General features: G+C 38.7%; 1 protein-coding gene across 1 annotated transcript in view; it reads left to right on the forward strand.

Moving 5' to 3' along the window:
- LOC144519256 (RNA polymerase II elongation factor ELL2-like) overlaps positions 1-16,540 on the forward strand; it is a 28,445-nt gene extending 11,905 nt beyond the window's left edge. The window contains exons 3-12 of the mRNA XM_078252271.1: positions 4,081-4,208; positions 5,256-5,419; positions 7,074-7,318; positions 8,768-8,892; positions 9,417-9,531; positions 9,841-10,324; positions 11,061-11,112; positions 11,588-11,759; positions 11,877-11,921; positions 13,194-16,540. Of these exons, the coding sequence (XP_078108397.1) occupies positions 4,081-4,208; positions 5,256-5,419; positions 7,074-7,318; positions 8,768-8,892; positions 9,417-9,531; positions 9,841-10,324; positions 11,061-11,112; positions 11,588-11,759; positions 11,877-11,921; positions 13,194-13,304 (1,641 nt within the window). The 3' untranslated portion in view covers positions 13,305-16,540. The remainder of the gene's footprint in view (positions 1-4,080; positions 4,209-5,255; positions 5,420-7,073; positions 7,319-8,767; positions 8,893-9,416; positions 9,532-9,840; positions 10,325-11,060; positions 11,113-11,587; positions 11,760-11,876; positions 11,922-13,193) is intronic.
- Positions 16,541-18,295: the final 1,755 nt, after the last annotated feature.

Consider the following 18,295-nt stretch of genomic DNA (forward strand, 5'->3'; position numbering starts at 1 on the left):
TCAGGTTAAACTCTTTGTGAAACATGAACGCCCCAGAACTTTCTTTTATTATGCAGTTTGACAGTCAGTTATAACGGAAAAAGAACATAAATAAACTACTTTAACGTAGATTTTCTTTAGGGCTTTATTACATGGTATCGGATCGGTGCATAAACTCCAGTACTTCCCGATACCGATACCAGCGTTTTAGGCAGTATCGGAGCCGATACGATACCGATACTGGTATCGGTATCGGAACATCTCTAGTTTGCACAGAACTGAAACTCTTTGTTTATGAAGCTCGGACTAACAGCTGTTTCTTTTGTTTCACAACTAATTCAAGATGTCACAATCAGAGGAGGGAGATGACTAAACAGGTTTGTAGGTATACAATGGGTTGGACTGACAAAGATGAGCAAGGACTTACACTGGGACATTTGTATATACATCACCATCTTTATTTGTATCCCCACATTGGTTGTTGAAATAACAAGGCATTAAACTTTGTTACTATGTAGTTAATGGGTATGGCTTAGTAGTCATTACGTACTCTTATCATCTTGTGAAATGTTAACAAAACTGTCTCATGGTGAGAAATAATCCCTCTGGGGAGCTCTCCAGCGTGATGACAACATGTTTATGACCTTAACTCGCTAACAAACAATGAGACAAAGTATTACAGGCAAATATTACACAATCCCAAACTAAACACATTGAATCATAAGTTATGTCAAATAGAGATGTTCCGATACTGGTATCGGTATCGGCTCCGATACTGCCTAAAACGCTGGTATCGGTATCGGGAAGTACGGAGTTTATGCACCGATCTGATACCATGTAATAAAGCCCTAAAGAAAATCTACGTTAAAGTAGTTTATTTATGTTCTTTTTCCGTTATAACGGACTGTCAAACTGCAGAATAAAAGAACGTTCTGTGGCGTTCATGTTTCACAAAGAGTTTAACCTGAGCCAGACCGACAACAAAGATAGAAATCATATCACATCCATACAGGGATAGTAGTATACAGTTGTTAAAACATAATAAAATATATGACACACTGGTATCGGATCGGTACTCGGTATCGGCCGTTACGCAAGTTCAGGTATCGGAATCGGTATCGGGAAGCAAAAAATGGTATCGGACCATCTCTAATGTCAAACACACTATAAGCAAGCTGGTCTGTATCTTTCAGTGCTAACATAGCTCAGCCATTTATAGCTTGTGTACATTCCTGTTGTGAAAGCCTGCATGTATAGACATGTGCAGCGGGGGATTACCCTGCAACTTTGATGAATGGAATATTGAATAATCGTTTTTAATTGTTCAATGGTCTTAAAAAGTCAGATGGTCAGTTTACCCCCAGATGGCTCAATTTATCCACTCACTCAGATCAAAGTAGAGCCATGTAGACTTTTTAATTTTTTTTAAGTAATGTTTTCAGGGATCTTTGACATAGATGCATTCTAATTTGATAGGTGACATCCTGAAATAGATACTGTATATGCAGCAGCTCCTGTCGTTAACATGCTAACCATCAAAATGTTTTGAAACTTCATAAAATTGATATAGTGTTAAAAATGCACACAAGTGCATTTACCTTGTGTTGATCTCAGCATGTGAGAGGATTTCAGACTCGACAATACAGCCCACCAACACGGTGCTCTGTTCAGACTGAAGCCGCAGGTGGGAGACAGAGAGCGTCTCGGGCCTAGTGTTCGTGCGTGTGTAGGTTTGCACGCGCACATTTATTTTATTTTTTTTACCTTTTGGGGACGTGTGTGTGTGTGTGTGTGTGGGGTCAAGGAGGTACGTTTCTTTTGCGGTTTTTAGGTGTCTTTTTTTAAATGTATCTCTATGATGTCAACACAGATTTGTTGTTCACAATGTAGCATCAAGGGAAATATAGGGTGCCTCGCCTGGACGCATGGATAGTGAGTTTACTGCATCCTTTCGGATTTTAATGCGTCAGAGACAGGGTGCGTACCTACAGTAGCATCATCACTGTGTGATATGTTTTTACTGTTGAATATAACGTACTGTAAACTGTATACACAGTAAATTTGAGATCATGAATGCAAGTGTCACATGCACACATACAGGTGGAGACATGGTTGGATGAGTGGGTTGGCATCATGTGGGGGTGAGGGACACAACAGGAGAAAGTAGAGGAAATCCCCCATGTTGACTTAACTTAACTCTTAAAGCTGTTTCCCACCCCAAAATAAGATGGCACAGCTGCCTGCAGCATGAAGAATGGGATTGCTGGGAAACTTGCTGACATCACCACCACAGTTAGGATGCAGTGAAGAATACTTGTGTGGATCTCCTCTGCACGGGGACCTTTCACTGTGAGATTTAATTTATTTACTGTATTAACTGTAGCTCCTTACTAGCTAGAGTCTCTCTCTGTATCCATTTTTCTCTTCCTCTCACTCATGTGCCCTTAAAACTCCTGTAATGTAGTGCTGAAAATTTCCCATAGAGCTAAATGAAAGTATTTCAGAATTCTGCTTTTACAAACGTGCAATTACATCTTTTGCAGTGGTCAAATCATTGTAGATTCTTATTTTTTTCGGATCCTTATTTTTCTCGATCTGTTATTATGGGTCTCTGCGTGTGTTCGTGTATGCATTTGTCTGCCCTGGAGGTTGCAGCCTTGGCTGTGCTGCGCTCCACTGAGTCTGCCAGGAGATCGCATGGACGCCTCAGTGGAGCAAACTCTTAAAAACACTGTTTACCCAAGGAGATTTATTTAAAGTTACGTGTGTGTGTGTGTGTGTATTTACACATCTGTGTTGAGATGCAATGAAAGCAAGATCTGCAAGTGGTGAATTGCCATCAGTGTTTACCAAAGGCATGTGGAATTTTCCCACAGTTCATCCATTGTAAACCAAGTGCTTGTCAAATTGTTGCACTACTTGTTCACAAGTCCTCATTATCTCCCAGATGTCTCCCCAGTTACAATGATCAGGTCATGCATGTACTTTCTTCCTTTACTCTGACCTTCGTGTCATCTGGATTCAATGCGCTTTTACCAATCTCTGAGGAGCATTTTATTGTACTGTACTCGTCTTTGATGAACAAACAATAGCATGAAAGAAATCTCTACATCTGATGGTCAGATTGTCATTAACATGTACAGAGCACATCCATGCTCCCCTAGGGTTGGGTACCGAAACCTGATGCCAATATGTCACCATTTCCTAAACGACTGGTATCTACTGGATTGAATGACAACGCAGATTTCAGTGCCTCATTTTAAATAAATCAACAATAAACAAGTCGTTCTTTAATGTGACCGACTGTCGTTTTGTGGTCTTCATTTAGGCACCGGCACCATTTTTAAAAGTATCATTTGAATTCTTTCATTTTCAGAAACTCTATGAGCTTTCTTCCTGTGTCATCATCAGACCAGAATATAAGATCGACAAACAGCATATCTCATAATCTACTGCGTTAACAGCCATTAACTTTGTTTGTTTGTGCTCCCAAGAGGATAAATCTGTTAAATTCCAATGGCAATCTTTTCTTTTTTTACAACCTATATGTGTATTGTTATCCCCACTACTGGTATGGCTCTAGAAATTGTCAGCGGCAATGGCATAATTGTCAGTATGCTGTTTGTTCCATTCAACAGTGCAGCCTCTAGTAGCTACTATCAGGCTTTTACACTTTGTTATTTGAGGGTGAACTATCTACTTAGTAACCTTTTAACTACATTTGTCAGAGTCTAGTCTTTGCTGTGTGTCATTTAAGTTGTGAAAAAATTAACCTTATTGATTTATGTTCTAGCTCTTGGCTACGATGCATTTGGCAGCAGTTGTCTCTGAAATTCTAAATAATTGCGTATTGCACTACAACAAGTTGACAGATTGAAAGATAACAAAAAAAATGCATGAACTCAAGGTGTCTTAGGGAAACACTGAAAAGTTAAAATAACCAGGTACCAGGCCTGTGAAACCATATAACAGACAAAAGCCTTATAAAAACACTGTGTGTTTTTTGTCTGTTTATGCAATAATATGCCAATCATCTTCCAATATGTTTGTTGGCATGTATGTTTTTAGTCAAATCTGACTGTGTTCTGTATTTCTGCGTAGTACGTCAAGATCCCAACACCCACACCAGAGTCGCCTTCCGCTCTTCGTGTCTTCTCCTTCTACTTATCCAGCGACAGCAAAGACCAACCTCAAGCCAGCTTTGACTGCATCCATCAATATGTTTCAAGGTATGGAGTTAATCAGCTGAAACTTGTTATTTTTGCCTACTGTATGTTCATGCATTAAAATGCAAATCAAGTACTTTTAAATTTATTTCTTCTGAAAAGCTTTACCCAAAACTGTAGGGTAGGCTCAGATTCCAGATCTGTCAGTCACAAGAATTTTAGATTCCAAGTGTTTGATGTGATCTACTGGTTGTGGCATATGTGACCCAAGACAATACCTTTTTTTGTCATCATCATAGTCATCAGTCTTTCAGCTCTCTGTGTGCCCACGTCTCTGAGGCCATGGTGAGAGACAGTTAGCTTGCTGTACTTAGGATATGGTTATTGTAATTTCCTGTATATTTCTGGGCTGACCCTCTCATTACTGAGACCTGTGATGCCTTGTTTATGAAGTGGATACGCTTGGAAACGGAGGGTTATTCTGTTGTTGTCTTCCTGCTGCCAGATGGCTAACTGTGGTCTTAACTCTTGAAACTTGTTCTGGCTCCATTCAGCTGCTGGAGCCAAGACAAACTGATCCTGCACTCCCTGCCCTCACATTTGTTTAGGTATTTAGAGGATAAATAGGAGAAATAATCAGTGGTCACGTATATAATTGTGTTGTGATAATGAAAATGGGATAAAGAGAAAAGGGCTCTTATTTTTTTTAATATGAAAAAAATGAATTTGGAATCACAGTTTTATTTGCAGCATTAATGCAGCCCCGGTTCATGTATTTTTTTTTTCCGAAGTTGATCTTTGTTTTGCAAGTGTGCTAGCAGGAGCCAAGCTAATCCTGGTGTTTTTCCACAGGCTCTATCCTGATTTGAACCAGGATATCTGGCTTTCTCACATGTAGTGGACTGCAGAACTATATCTGGCGTGTGACATGACATACAGTAACCATAGACCTGTCTTAGCCAGCTCCCACCACAAAGCCACTTTATTCTGCATGGCGTCCATGTTGGTATGCTGCTCTAAGACAGCTTACAGGCCTATGTCTTTACAGAGTTTACTGTACAGCCAGCAGAAAGCCCTGCAGTTCAATGGCTCTGTGTTTTTGTTTTGCAGTGATGGCCGTGAGCAGCTGGAGGGTCAAGGCATCATCCAGGACAAGATCACAGTGTGCGCCACCGACGACTCCTACCAGATGACCCGTGAAAGGATGTCTCAGGTGGAGAAGGACAGCTGGAGCCGCTCTGCCATTGAGATCAAACCCGGAGCCACACATCCAAGTAAGAATAGACCAGAGGTGATCAGAGGATGATACATCTGCAGATTTTCATGGGGAAAGGCCAAACAGCTTAAAGCTTGGAGAGAGATCAGCAAATTGAATGTGAATACAATGATGGCATATAAAAACAAAAAAGAAAAGACTATAATAGCACCAATAAAAGTGAAAGGAATATTTGCCTCACATGAGAAAATATTGCTGTATTCATTGCTTTAAGCTGGAAACCAGATATTTTCCTATTTTGATGTGTAATGAAACCAGATGTGCAGACTAGGGCTTTCAAAATTGGCCAGACATGACATTTGAATATTCCTTCTAAGAAAACACATTGATTTGAATATATTCTTACTAGCTGTGATCAGACAGTTAGCTGAACGTTTACGGAGCAGCAGACCAAAACGCGCGAGGAAGCCAGCTGCAGTAGTGCTGCTTTTTTCTTCTTCACAATATTCAAATATACATTTTCATATTTGAATGTCTGTTTTTTTACAATTCGGATATATATTGGATAGACCCTATTTTCAGTCATACAAATAAGACTAACTCTTGTCTCTCATATTTATTATTTTGTACAATTTTTTGGCTTTTGGTTATCAGTTTGTTGTAAGTTATATTTAGTAAGTTGCTGGCAATACATACTGCTGCCCCTGTCAACAGCAGTACGTTGCTCCCGTCTGTTTCTCCAAACTGGGCAAGTGCCGAGAGAGAGAGAGAGAGAGAGACTCACAGTATATTAATATTATGTGCCGTTATTATGCAATATTCCTACTTAGCGTGATTCTGGACCCCCGTGTCAGTGATGGAGCTCCAGGGAAGATGAAACTCTGTGTGGTTTAGACCAATTTTAGACTGCGTGAATTGTGTAACATCAGGTCTTAAGGTGACGATGACTTAGCAACATATAGGCCCTTAGGGAAATATTTAATAACTGCACTCTGCATTCTCCTTTCAGCCTCAGGAGGTACTCATCAACACAGTGCATATTATCAGGCATGCCAAAACCTATAGAGCATGCATCTGACACTCCAAACATCCCACACCATTAATTATTATAATTTTGTGTATTTTTAACCGCATTATTGGCTGCTAGTACTGCAGAGTAACCATCACGCATAGAGTTATTTTCACTTGGCAGGACATACTTTTGTGGTTGAAAGGAAAGCCTTCTTTTCATGTTCCTCTGCCCCACGCTGGCCTTTAAAGCACAGATTAACCTGTAATGGGATTAGCACAGAGAGCTAGCTTTCACTGCCCCGTCAGTCTGCAGCAGAGATGTAAGCGATGATCAATGGGGTGTTTACATCTGAAGACAAGTAGCTGCAGGGCAACATGTACATGTGAGCTAGACATAAAGGTTAGTAGAGGATATTTTAATGTGATGCTTTATTTTTTTAATGCTAATGTGTTATAGATGTTTCTTGCTCAGGGCTTACAAATCAGTTACAATGATCTTAAGTAGAGTAGATTTCTTGAGATTACTGAGACATATTTGAAGGCGAAGAATTGTTTTGCATGTAAAATGCATAGCAACTTTTTTTTCTTCCTGATATTGTGTAGAGTTTGAGGGCAATACAAATACAACTTAACAATGACGCCGTCTGACTGTATCACATATACATAAATCTTGTTCTCTCTATCTACGTTTTTGTGTTCAGGTAAATGTGTCAAGTTCCACAAGAGGTCAGCTCCTCTGTCTGCATCAGACAGCAGCTTCCTTAAGCAGTCTAACAACAACCGGAAGAACGGCGGTATCGCCACGCCGACCCAGAAGCCCTTAAGGGAGCGTATCATCCACCTCCTAGCTCTCAAACCCTACAGGAAACCAGAGCTGCTGCTGTGGCTGGAAAGAGAAAGAGCCGGCCCCAAGGACAAGGCAGAGCTGGGTGCCATACTGGAGGAGGTACACAGAAATAATTTGTGTGTATGTGTATGCATCTATGCACACATGTAAACACTTAAATGCATGCATAACATAGAAAAGCATTGCGGACACTGTTGCCTTGTGTTGCACCGGAGCACATTTGACCTATACATTTGCACACTGCCTACGCGTATTACGTACAGTATATAAACACACCATTATTGCAGCCAGCAATTAACACAATTTTGAAGTGTATGTGACCCAGGATCTAAAAAGTAGTGTCCTAATGCCCCAGCTAGCAAAAATTATAATCGTATACTAAAAGAAACCAGGGGCCAGCTGTGTTTTAATTGAACTTATCTAATTTAGAAACGTTTACTTTCTGACTTTCCTGTATACATTTTTGAGTAATTCCTAAATTGTGTGTGTGTGTGTGTGTGTGTGTGTGTGTGTGTGTGTTGCTTGTTGATGTGTGTGCATGCATGTGGTTTTGTGTCTGTGCATGTGTGTAATTAGGTCAATGCTGTAATTGTCTCTGCAAAGATTTTGTTTGCGGTGGGGCGGGCCACTCTGTCAGAAGGCCCCCAGAAAGATAGATGTCCTCTTAAAAAAATCAGTCTGACGACGAGATTAGAGGGGAGGTTAAAGCCTGAGACTCTCAGTTGGGAACAGAATCTCAGAAAAATGGTTTTGCTTTTCAGGAATGTAGATGTGCCCCTTTCAGCATGTCCAGGACTCCAGTTAATGACAGCGTTACTATAAGAATAGTATATGTGTGAATTGTATTGTACGTGTAGTTATAGATTTAAATAGATGTTTACCTTATTTTAACGATATTCCCTGTTAAAAGACCCTCAAACTTTATACTGACTCATGCATATATGGCAAGTTAGTATATGTTATTGTTTCTTTATTTATGTGTATGACTGGATTTTTAAATCTGACAGATCCCAGGCAATTTGTCATAAATCCCAGGACATTAATTCACATGATCTAAGATAACAGGTTTCAAATATTTTGTCACACAAATGGAAAATGAAATTTCATTAAATAAAGAAATGAAAGACTTTTAAAGGTGCTGTAGGTAGGATTGTGAAGATCCAGGAGGAGGAAAATTTGAACATCAACAACTTCTCAGTCCCTCCCCCCTTTCCGCTAAAGCCCAAAACGTTCTTCTAAGCCCCTCCCCCCACAAGGGAGAATGAATGCGTGTGCATGAGCAGTGATTCACACACAGTTAGACCCCCCCCCCAGCCCTGATTGGTGCATCTGAACAGGGAGCGGTGGATTTTTGCAAATTGCACTACAGGCTGTAGGTGGTGGCAGAGGAGCCAGATTTTTTTTTTTTAAATGACCTGCTTCATGTAGTTCTACTGGAACATAGGGTCAGTTTAACCAAATATGACAGAAAGTTAGTTTTATAAGTCTTACCTACTGCACCTTTTAAAGGGAGTTTAAAGTAACATTATGTGGTCAATTTTATTTTAGGTTGCAAAAGTGAATCCCAAAGACAGCAGCTACCTGCTGAGGGATGACTTCTACAAGCACGTGCAGAGGGACTGGCCCGGCTACAGCGAGGAGGAGAGGCAGCTGATCAGCAGGCTGCTGGCCAGGTGGGTCAGAGGCATAAGCTGAACCAAATGGATATGTCGTCTCTGCTGTTACAACAAAGTGATAATTAACTTCCTCACATTGCACAGCCTATTTCTCTGTGCCTTGGGGTTTTACATACAAGGGTGTATTCACTTTTAATATGTCCAGGGGGGATTTTGGTGTTGATTGTTATCAACAAAATAGTAATTGGACATAAAAATGTTATTCTTTTTTTAATGATATTTATATATATATATATATATATATATATATATATATATATATACACACACACACACACACACACACACACACACACACACACACACACACACACACACAATGTTTTCACTTGTACAGAAATCAGAATCAGAAACCAAAAATCTGTTTAATGTTAATGCTCAACATTATTAGTTCTCCTGTAAATCCACATACTGTAACTTTGCAGTGATTCCAGTTAAAGTTGAATCTTTCTAAATTCCACGTTGGTAATATTTTTTTGTCTCATCTGCAAAATGTCTTGTTATTTCTTTCTGTTAAACAGGAAGTTGCAGCCACACATCAGCCACCAATCAAGAAATCCTCAAGCAAATGTGTCTATGCTGAAGGCCTCAGAAGATACGACACTATGTCACAGCACAGCAAAAATGCATGCAGTGGTAAATGGCCATTATATTTTTTAGCACACTTTAAACATGTGAAAGGGACCACTCTGTTTTTAACGGTGCTTTTTTTTTATCATACTGTGTGTAATATGTTTTCTATGCATGTTTATGTAAATAAGTATATATTGTCTTCGGCTTGTTGGATTTTGAAGGACTACTGACATTGTACAAGTGAAGTCAGTTAAAGTAAATGTTGTGAATGGTGTTTAGTATGATTGACAAGTTAGGTGTGGTTTTAGTACAGAAATATTTATGTTTAGGTTTATTTCTCTTTTTTTTTCTTTTTTCTTCTTCCTTTCTCAGAAACGTCCCGTGCCTTTTGACTCACTGGAAAGGCTAGCTGTTAAAAGACAAAGACTTGCAGACCAGAGGTTGCAACAGCCAACCACAGTAAATGGACTCTTAAACAATAAAGGACATGAAATTGCAGCTCCTACCCTTAACCCCAGTTTCCACACAAAGACTGAGTTTCAACGGACAAGTAACCATACTGGTAACCAAAATGGCTTACCAGGGGACCACAATGGCTTTCCAGTAATGCACAAACTGTCTAGCACCTCTGACACACCTGTCTCAGAGAGCAGAGAGCAAGAACCCAAAGGAAGCAACCACCAGCCACCACAGGGTGACTCTGACTGCGCTTACCAGCAGCTCGCCAACAGCCAGCACAGGAAGAAGAAATCAAAAAAGCACAAAGACAAGGAGCGGGAGTGGTTAAAGGACAACAAGGGCAGTGAATGGTTAGAGACGAGTCCTGATCTCAAGCAGAACCCGGACAAACTTGACAGTAAGGTTTTTTTACGTAGACTTTTCTTGTGACTGATATTCTTTTATACCGTGTGATCACAAGCTGAAACCAACACATTGCTCAAGAGGAGTGTTGATAGATTGTAACCACATTTTATATTCCACGATCATTCATATAACACTTAATGCTTCGCTGACTATTTTTATTTGAATATTACATCTATTACATGGCAGTAGCCCCATCTCCAAACACTGTTGAGCAATTGTTTATCCTTTATACTTGCCTTCAAAATAACAGGTTAACCACACAGACTTTTAACTGATGACCAGTGGTGATTATGTGTAAGGTCTCTCTGGGTGACCGTTTGTCCAGCAGCCCATTGGTGCATTTATAAATTATTATCTCATAAGCATATAAAGTATTATCTCATAAGCATGACCATGTTTGCTCCCTTAAGCTCATTCTCTTGATACCTCAGTGTGTTATGTGGCTGATTGACTCAACAACAGCCCGAGCAGTGCTTTGCGTCTCTAAGCTGACATGTCTCCTGATACCCACACGCTCTTAGCTTGTCTGCACGCGCACACACACACACACACACACACACACACACACACACACACACACACACACACACACACACACACTAATGCTGCATTTTGCAAAACAAAAACACGTTGCCTAACATTCAGACAATGACAAAGTGTCATATAGATGACTGTATTGACTTAACTGAAGCTAATGTAATTTTCTTTATCCTGTGTTTTAATTCCAGATCCTGAAATCACAAATGCTGTGGCCTCTGAGGAGAAGCCAGATTATGTGCTGTGAGTGTAAACATGTTTTGACATCATTTTGTTGCGATCACTTGGCATAGTTTTATTTTTAACACATTTAAGATATAGTGGCTGTTAAAATATGTGTTGAAAACAAACAGTGGGTGTAAACCTGCACATTTAACATTTTATCGAAACTATCCCATTTTCAACCGCGTGTTTGCTATTTTTTCCTCATTCACGAGGAATTGTTTTCAGCTACCAGAATTTACAGTGACTGATTTAGTTTTTTCTTTGTATTTATTGCTGTTATTTACATATATGGTTATATAACTGGTTCTACTGAAACATTCAATAAAGAATTGGCTCCAATGGTGATGGATCTTTATCCTCATCTGTGTTCTTATGCTCCCATCTTGTGTCAAGAAGAGATACTACACTAATAGAACATTTGAGGAAATGGCTTCTTTCAGAAAACAAAAATACATATACAAAAATATAATTGTCTTTGTTCCTCTCCTTGTAGCACATACGGCACCATCATGAGTTTGGAGCAGCGTGAGAGATACCAGGAGGATTTCTGTGCAGAATATGATGAATACAAAGACCTCCACTCCCGGATCGCCACCATAACTCACATGTTTGTTCAGCTAGGATCCAAGATCAAAAGCTTGTCTCCTGGCACACAAGAATATAAGGTACATACATTCAACCAGATCTGATCTGATACATGCAATACATGCTAAGGCACTCTTTTATGCAGCAGAAATTATTTTTGTAATACAATTTAATGATTTGTGTTTTGTACTATTTAGATAATGGAAGAGCAAATACTAGAAAAGTACAACAAGTATCGAAAGGTAAGTCAAACATGTAAATGGTTTAAGTTATGATGTTTGATTTGAAGAGACCTGCATGTTATTTAAGCCGAATCCTTGAGTGATTACTTTCAGCAGGACCCCAATAATTGTATACAGCGCCAATCATCTACTGAACCTATGTACTGTGCAAACATAACTCCCCTTTTTAATCAGTGCTCATTGAAAAGCCAGACATAATGCTCAAGGACTACTTAAAAATAATTTGAAGTATGGCCATTCTTTCAACACATCTTGACCTCAGATAAATCTAAGATCTGAACGGTTCAAGCTTTCTTTTTCATTGTTGTGTTCTCCATTTAGTTGGACCCTCACACAGCCCTGCTCTCAGCTTCAGTGTGCTGCCAATATTCCCTTAGATCTACATTCTGTTGCGTTAGTAACTTGACTTTCAAGTTGCAGAAAAATGGACTTGAAAGAGATCAAAGCAAATGAAAGCCAGTTTTATGAAAAGTAGTTCTTATGTAAAGCATGCAATCATATTAGCTATACAGTCATGTTAAATTTAAGACAGTCACAACATTACTGACAATATAGACTAAAGTATATCCACGATGTTCCACTTCCGGGATTGCTCTCGTTCTACTGGAAATTCCGCTGTTTTTCGGCCGGATGTCCATTACCTTCTGCTTTGTGTAATTTTAAGCTCCGGTCGATTTAGGAGGACTGTGGTTAACTGCTCCTCAGATCTCTGCAGGGTAAATCCAGACAGCTAGCTAGACTATCTGTCCAATCTGAGTTTTCTGTTGCACGACTAAAACAACCTTTGAACATACACGTTCCACCGAAACAAGTTTCTTCCCGAGGCTATTTTGCAGTGGCACCATGGTTCCGTCCGGCGCTTAGCACCGCCCAAGACGATTGTGATTGGTTTAAAGAAATGCCAATCCATTCTCCCATCCCAGAATGCTGTGTGGACTAGCCAGACCCTCCTCCGCGGCGCTGTGGAGGGAGGTCTGGCAATGTGAGACTACTGACAATATATATGCGAAGTCTGAATAGTTGGACTAACATTGTGTGGTGGTGGTGATGATAGTGCTGAATCAGTGCTAAACAGCAGAAAGCTGTGGAGATGTATACTAAAAAGTAATGAGTGAACTGATGCTTTTTCAGTTCTCATAAAGAATAGGTTTCTCATCCTTGAGTATTATCCATCACTTGGATAAGGGGCAAACTGTTGCTGGTTAAAAATAAATCATTTTGCAAATAGTGTGAAAACCTTTTTTAAAAACACTTTCTCCTTTCCCTCCACAGAAGTTCCCAGGCTACAGGGAAGAGAAGAAACGCTGTGAATATCTCCATGAGAAACTGTCCTACATCAAACAGCTCATCAGTGACTATGATGTATCTCAGGCTTCTTCATAGCATTGGCTGTCCCCTTTATCAGATTTTTTTTTTTTTTAAATGGAACCCCCTTCTTTGCATAAATGACATAGGTTTCAAACAGAGCGTTTTTACCTGAGAGTAATATAAAAGGTTTTGGATGCAACGGACATCAACAAGGACTGCCTCTGTTGGGACCACAGGTAATGCTGTGAGCACCAATGATATAAATCAGTAGCAGATTTCACTCTGGTATTTGTAGGTCTATTTGTTTTGAAGATCTAATTTCTTCAGAGATGCCAAAATTCCAAGGGAGAGGCAAAGAAATTAGATCTTGGAAAGCATCTGTGCACATCATTCAATTGCCACGACAGACAAAACCCTTATAGTCTTTGCCAGCATCTTCAAAACCAGTGTCCTTGTAACCATTTTGATGGACATATGTAAAAGGTAGCAGATATGACTTTTAACTTATTTCAAAACATTAAGTCAAACATTGCTCCTGGCAAGACTCCCCTTTCCCTTTTAAAAAATTAAAACTGCAGTGTGCTATTTAATTCCATATTAAAGTTGCCTCTTACATGATGAAGTAGCCCAGTGCAAAAAAAACCCCAAAAGTTTTAAAGTAATTTATCAGCTGTTGAAAGTAATTTTATCAGCTTTCATAAATGGTGTGAAATAATTCCACTTGTTCCCAGTGCAGTTTCCCTTCATGTTTCAGGCATTTAAAGCTGTAGTGCGTAGTTTCTGTCTTCCCCATGAGGAATTCTAAGTAGCAACAACAAAACTGTCGGCACATTCACATGATGCAAGCCATCTCGCACCACCCCCACCCCCCATCCACGCAGTTGCTAGTAGCCAAGGACGACACAGAGGTTTAAAAAAACATGATGGACTCTTTAGAAGAGGTAATTATCACCAGTTTCTGAATATAGCCATACTGAGAAATACAGAGAGTTGTGTGGCGCGGATAGTCTTAATTAGCTTTGTAATGACTCATTTGGCAATGGCTTGAATGTAATTGTCATGTCAATGTCATTAATATAAAAAAAGTTACACACTAAAGCTTTAACTTGAAGCAAGACTAGTTCTAAAGCAATTGCTGCATTGGCATCAAGATATTACAAGATAAACTTGATTTTTTAACAAAAATCTAAAAAAGTAGTTGATAATGTATAGGAAACAAGTGAAATAATTTCACCCCTCTGGCAGAAAACCATATTTTTATGACTCGGTTAAAAAGATATTTTTTACATACAGCCAGTAAGGGGGTCGTACTGTTCACCAATGATCTGATTAGCTTGTTTCTTGAGTGGAGCATGTGGTCCTGACTTAATGCAATACTAAAATCTAATTCTTAACATGCTTAACATTTTAAAAGCAGCTGATTCCAATGAGGAAAAAAAAAGAAAATATTTAAATGGTTTGATATGTTAAGATTGAGGTATATGCTGTCTCCCAAATGCACTTGTGTTTACTTAATGTGATGTGGATACTTAAGTATTTATTCACCACACCTCTTTCTTTTGAGTGACTGGTAAAAGGACCAAAATGCTTGGCCTTGATGGCTGTTGCAATAATTTGGTGAGGAAAGACGATTTTCCTTCCCAAAGATATTACTGACATTGTTAATCAGGCACAAAGTGTAGTTTAAAGTATTCTAACCTACTGGAAAGAAGTATCTTTCTCTCTTTTTTTCTTCCTCAGAACTACTGATGTATTTATTTTAAGCCACCTTCCTCTGTTCTGTGTTGTTGTTGTTGTCTCCTCAGTTTGAAGCATCAGGTCTGGTTAGATCAAAGTGTTTTGTTTGTTCCAAGTAGCTGGGGGAGGTTGTGAGCAGATCCAACAGTTTCCCTAACATAATGTTTTGTCACTATATGTGGAGAGTAAATAGGTTAAATCTGCCCCAGGGTCCTCTAAATATTAATTCTGAAAACGGGGAGGTTAGCAGCCACTTTATCCAACACTTGAGCTGTGTCTGAAATTGTTCGCTAATTCACTATAAAGAAAAAAAGTATTGCATTCACATTGTATTGCATTGTTGGATTATTTTTGGGAATTCCAGCAGCACTACAAAATGGGGGACTACACTAAATTGGGAACTTTGTATTGTGCAGTGAATGAAACAGCCCTAGCTATTTGGTCTTTAGGGAAATATTTGCCATATTGGTAAAAGTGTAAATTTGCTGCATTATAACCAGTTGTGGTACTATTTTAGCCTGGGAGGTTATTGTCCTTCAGTTTCCAGTTAATAATCGGTGCCCATTTTGGTTTTTGCACTAAACCCAGTCTGGGACAACAGGCTAGTAAAAAATTCCATTCAGATTGTAATTTTTCTTCGTGGTAACAGTTTTTGTACTGAATGTCATCACGCAGTCAAGTCAAGCCTTAAGATTACACTTTTCTAGGACAACATTTTCAAACTGCCCATATCAACAAGGAGTGGTTATCCACTTACATCTGTTATCTGCCTTATCTAACTGTTAGCTGTTAGATTTAAACCTGTCAATGTTGCTGTTTAAATGAATGCCAACGGTGGCTTTCTCACACATTTGGATATTACTTTCTGAAATAAATGTTTAAATGGTTCCATGCACAGATGGGCTATGACGGCATAGATTACTCATCAGTTGCATTTGGAATCCTTCTGGTACTCTTGTTTTTCATAATCATGATTGAGATATACAGTCAGGTATTTATCATTAGGAATACCACTTTGGTTTATTCTGCAGCTGATATTCCTATTGACATCAAGTCTGACTCAGCTCTGAGCACTTGGGGCATTTTGATTGGAAGACTGTCTACAGTGATTTCTGATATATTTCAAGCACAAAAAATAACAATACTCAATCACTTTCAGGTAATTAATAGGTTTCAGGAGGGGAGGAAAGTATAATCGTGTCAGGTGGTTGATTGAAAACCATAATTATCTGTGGGTTATTAAGTTTTGTCCAGAATCCCTGGTCTGGAAGACAGAATATTTCTTTCAAAATCACTAAATGGATTTTATTTATCTGTGCAAGTCTTAATCGCAAGCTACAAAAACAAAGTTCATAAGGTGTTTTGTTTTTTGTACTGGTGCTGAATATTTACAAGGCACTAGTGTGTACTGCACAGTATGTTTTTCTGTACTACTGTACATACCTGCTGAGGGGAAAGCCTTGTCTTTGTCACAGAGGAGTCAGAGAAGAGGGTATGCATTATGACTTGTAATTTACAAATACTTTCTCTTTTCCTGTTGTTCAAATTTCAAATAAATACATGATTTTATTGTGTTACAAGCCTTGCTCTTTGGATTTTCTATGCAGGTAATTGGCATCATTCACTGATCATCATCATCCATGTTTTCTGTAATCACAACATTGTTCAGCTGTGTCGTCTGCAAATATACTGGACTTTGATGTTTGTCTGCATTCGTCATGTCGTAATCGTCATGAATATCTGGATTATAATTCATTCATTACCCAATAATGAACTTGTATAACTGCTAACTAACTTGATGGCTTCTTAGAAACCCTGAAACCCAACATTTATAAGGTATGACCCAATTTAAGGGATGTTCTAGTAGAAACCCAAAATACAAGTATGGAAATTAGCATAATGTGGGAGCTTTAAAGATTCTATTCATGATTTACTTTTATTAACCATTAATAAACTACTTACAATGTATAAACCCTTTATAAAGGGACTATATGTGACTTATCAGAGAATGGTACCCACTCAAAATACTTATATCCTGTCTCCTTTACTGTTTGAAAGATAGTCCTCTTAAAAATAAATGAGTTTCGGAGCTTTTAATGAAAGAAAATGTGTATAGCCTATTAAAACACAAACTACTCAAATTGTACCACATATGATACAACACTGTTCTACTCTCAAAAATAACCCTAAAGTGAAGTGGAGCTTTAGCCGACTCCACTGGGTGCTCCGCAGACCTACAGAGACACGGCAACAGTTGTCATGACGACCGTGATACACTTATCACCCTCCAAGGTAAGACCGCTGGCTGGCTTGTAGCTTATATAAAATGAAATGAAATGACATTTCGAGCCTCGAGGTGATATGTTTTAAATCACAGCTAACTAAATGTCACTATGACACAATGTGAGTTATTCTTTCCGTTCTGCAGTGTTAGTGCTAAATTGCTAATTTGGCTAATAAAATACCCTCTTTCTCAACAAGACCCAGACAGTAACGTTACATGTAGCTAAGTTAACGTTATATTGTAATTATGCATCGACATGGACTTTGTGTCTGTGTTACCCCCACATGAGTTTATAATTACTTTGTAAGCTTTAGATATATAGCTAGCTATTTACAGTGGTGTAGCTAACTGAGTAGGCTACATTTAGTTAAGTAACGTTAGCTAGCTAGCTACTTACTGTAATTTTTGGACAGTTCTGTAAAGTTTTGATTTAACGTTACTTTACTCTAATAACGTTATATCTATTTCATGCTGCTTTATACTTTTACTTCACTACATTTCAGAGGCAAATGTTGCAGATTTTATTCCAAATATGTTCAGTTGACAACTAATAACTATGCAGAGTCACACTTTACAAAACACATGATCGTCTTACAAAATGTGTTTTTTACAGATGAGACTACAAAGCAGTTAGGAGCTCAACATTAAAATACTTCCTACACGTTAATGCATCAGTAATTGGTAATTCAATATATAATGTAACACTCTTAAAAGGACAATTCTGTATGATGAATGTATGAATTTTAATAGTTTAGATAATAATTGTTATCTGTCCTTGGTATGAATGCTGAACCTTTCCTTGTGATGGGGTATTTTTTATTACATGGAACTGATCCTTTAGCTACTTAACTAAAAGATTACAGTACTTTTTCTTCTTCCACCACTGCATATACATCTGCATGGTTAGACATAACTTGAGACAAGGGGGGGGAAGTGTGTGCAATCTTTTCGTAGAGTATTAATGATAACTCCTGTAGATTACCATGATCTCTTGAAAACACCATTGAAAATACAAAATTCAAAACAGAATACGTTGTATACATGT

This window comes from Sander vitreus, chromosome 1, assembly GCF_031162955.1.
Source record: "Sander vitreus isolate 19-12246 chromosome 1, sanVit1, whole genome shotgun sequence".
In the NCBI taxonomy this organism is placed as follows: domain Eukaryota; kingdom Metazoa; phylum Chordata; class Actinopteri; order Perciformes; family Percidae; genus Sander; species Sander vitreus.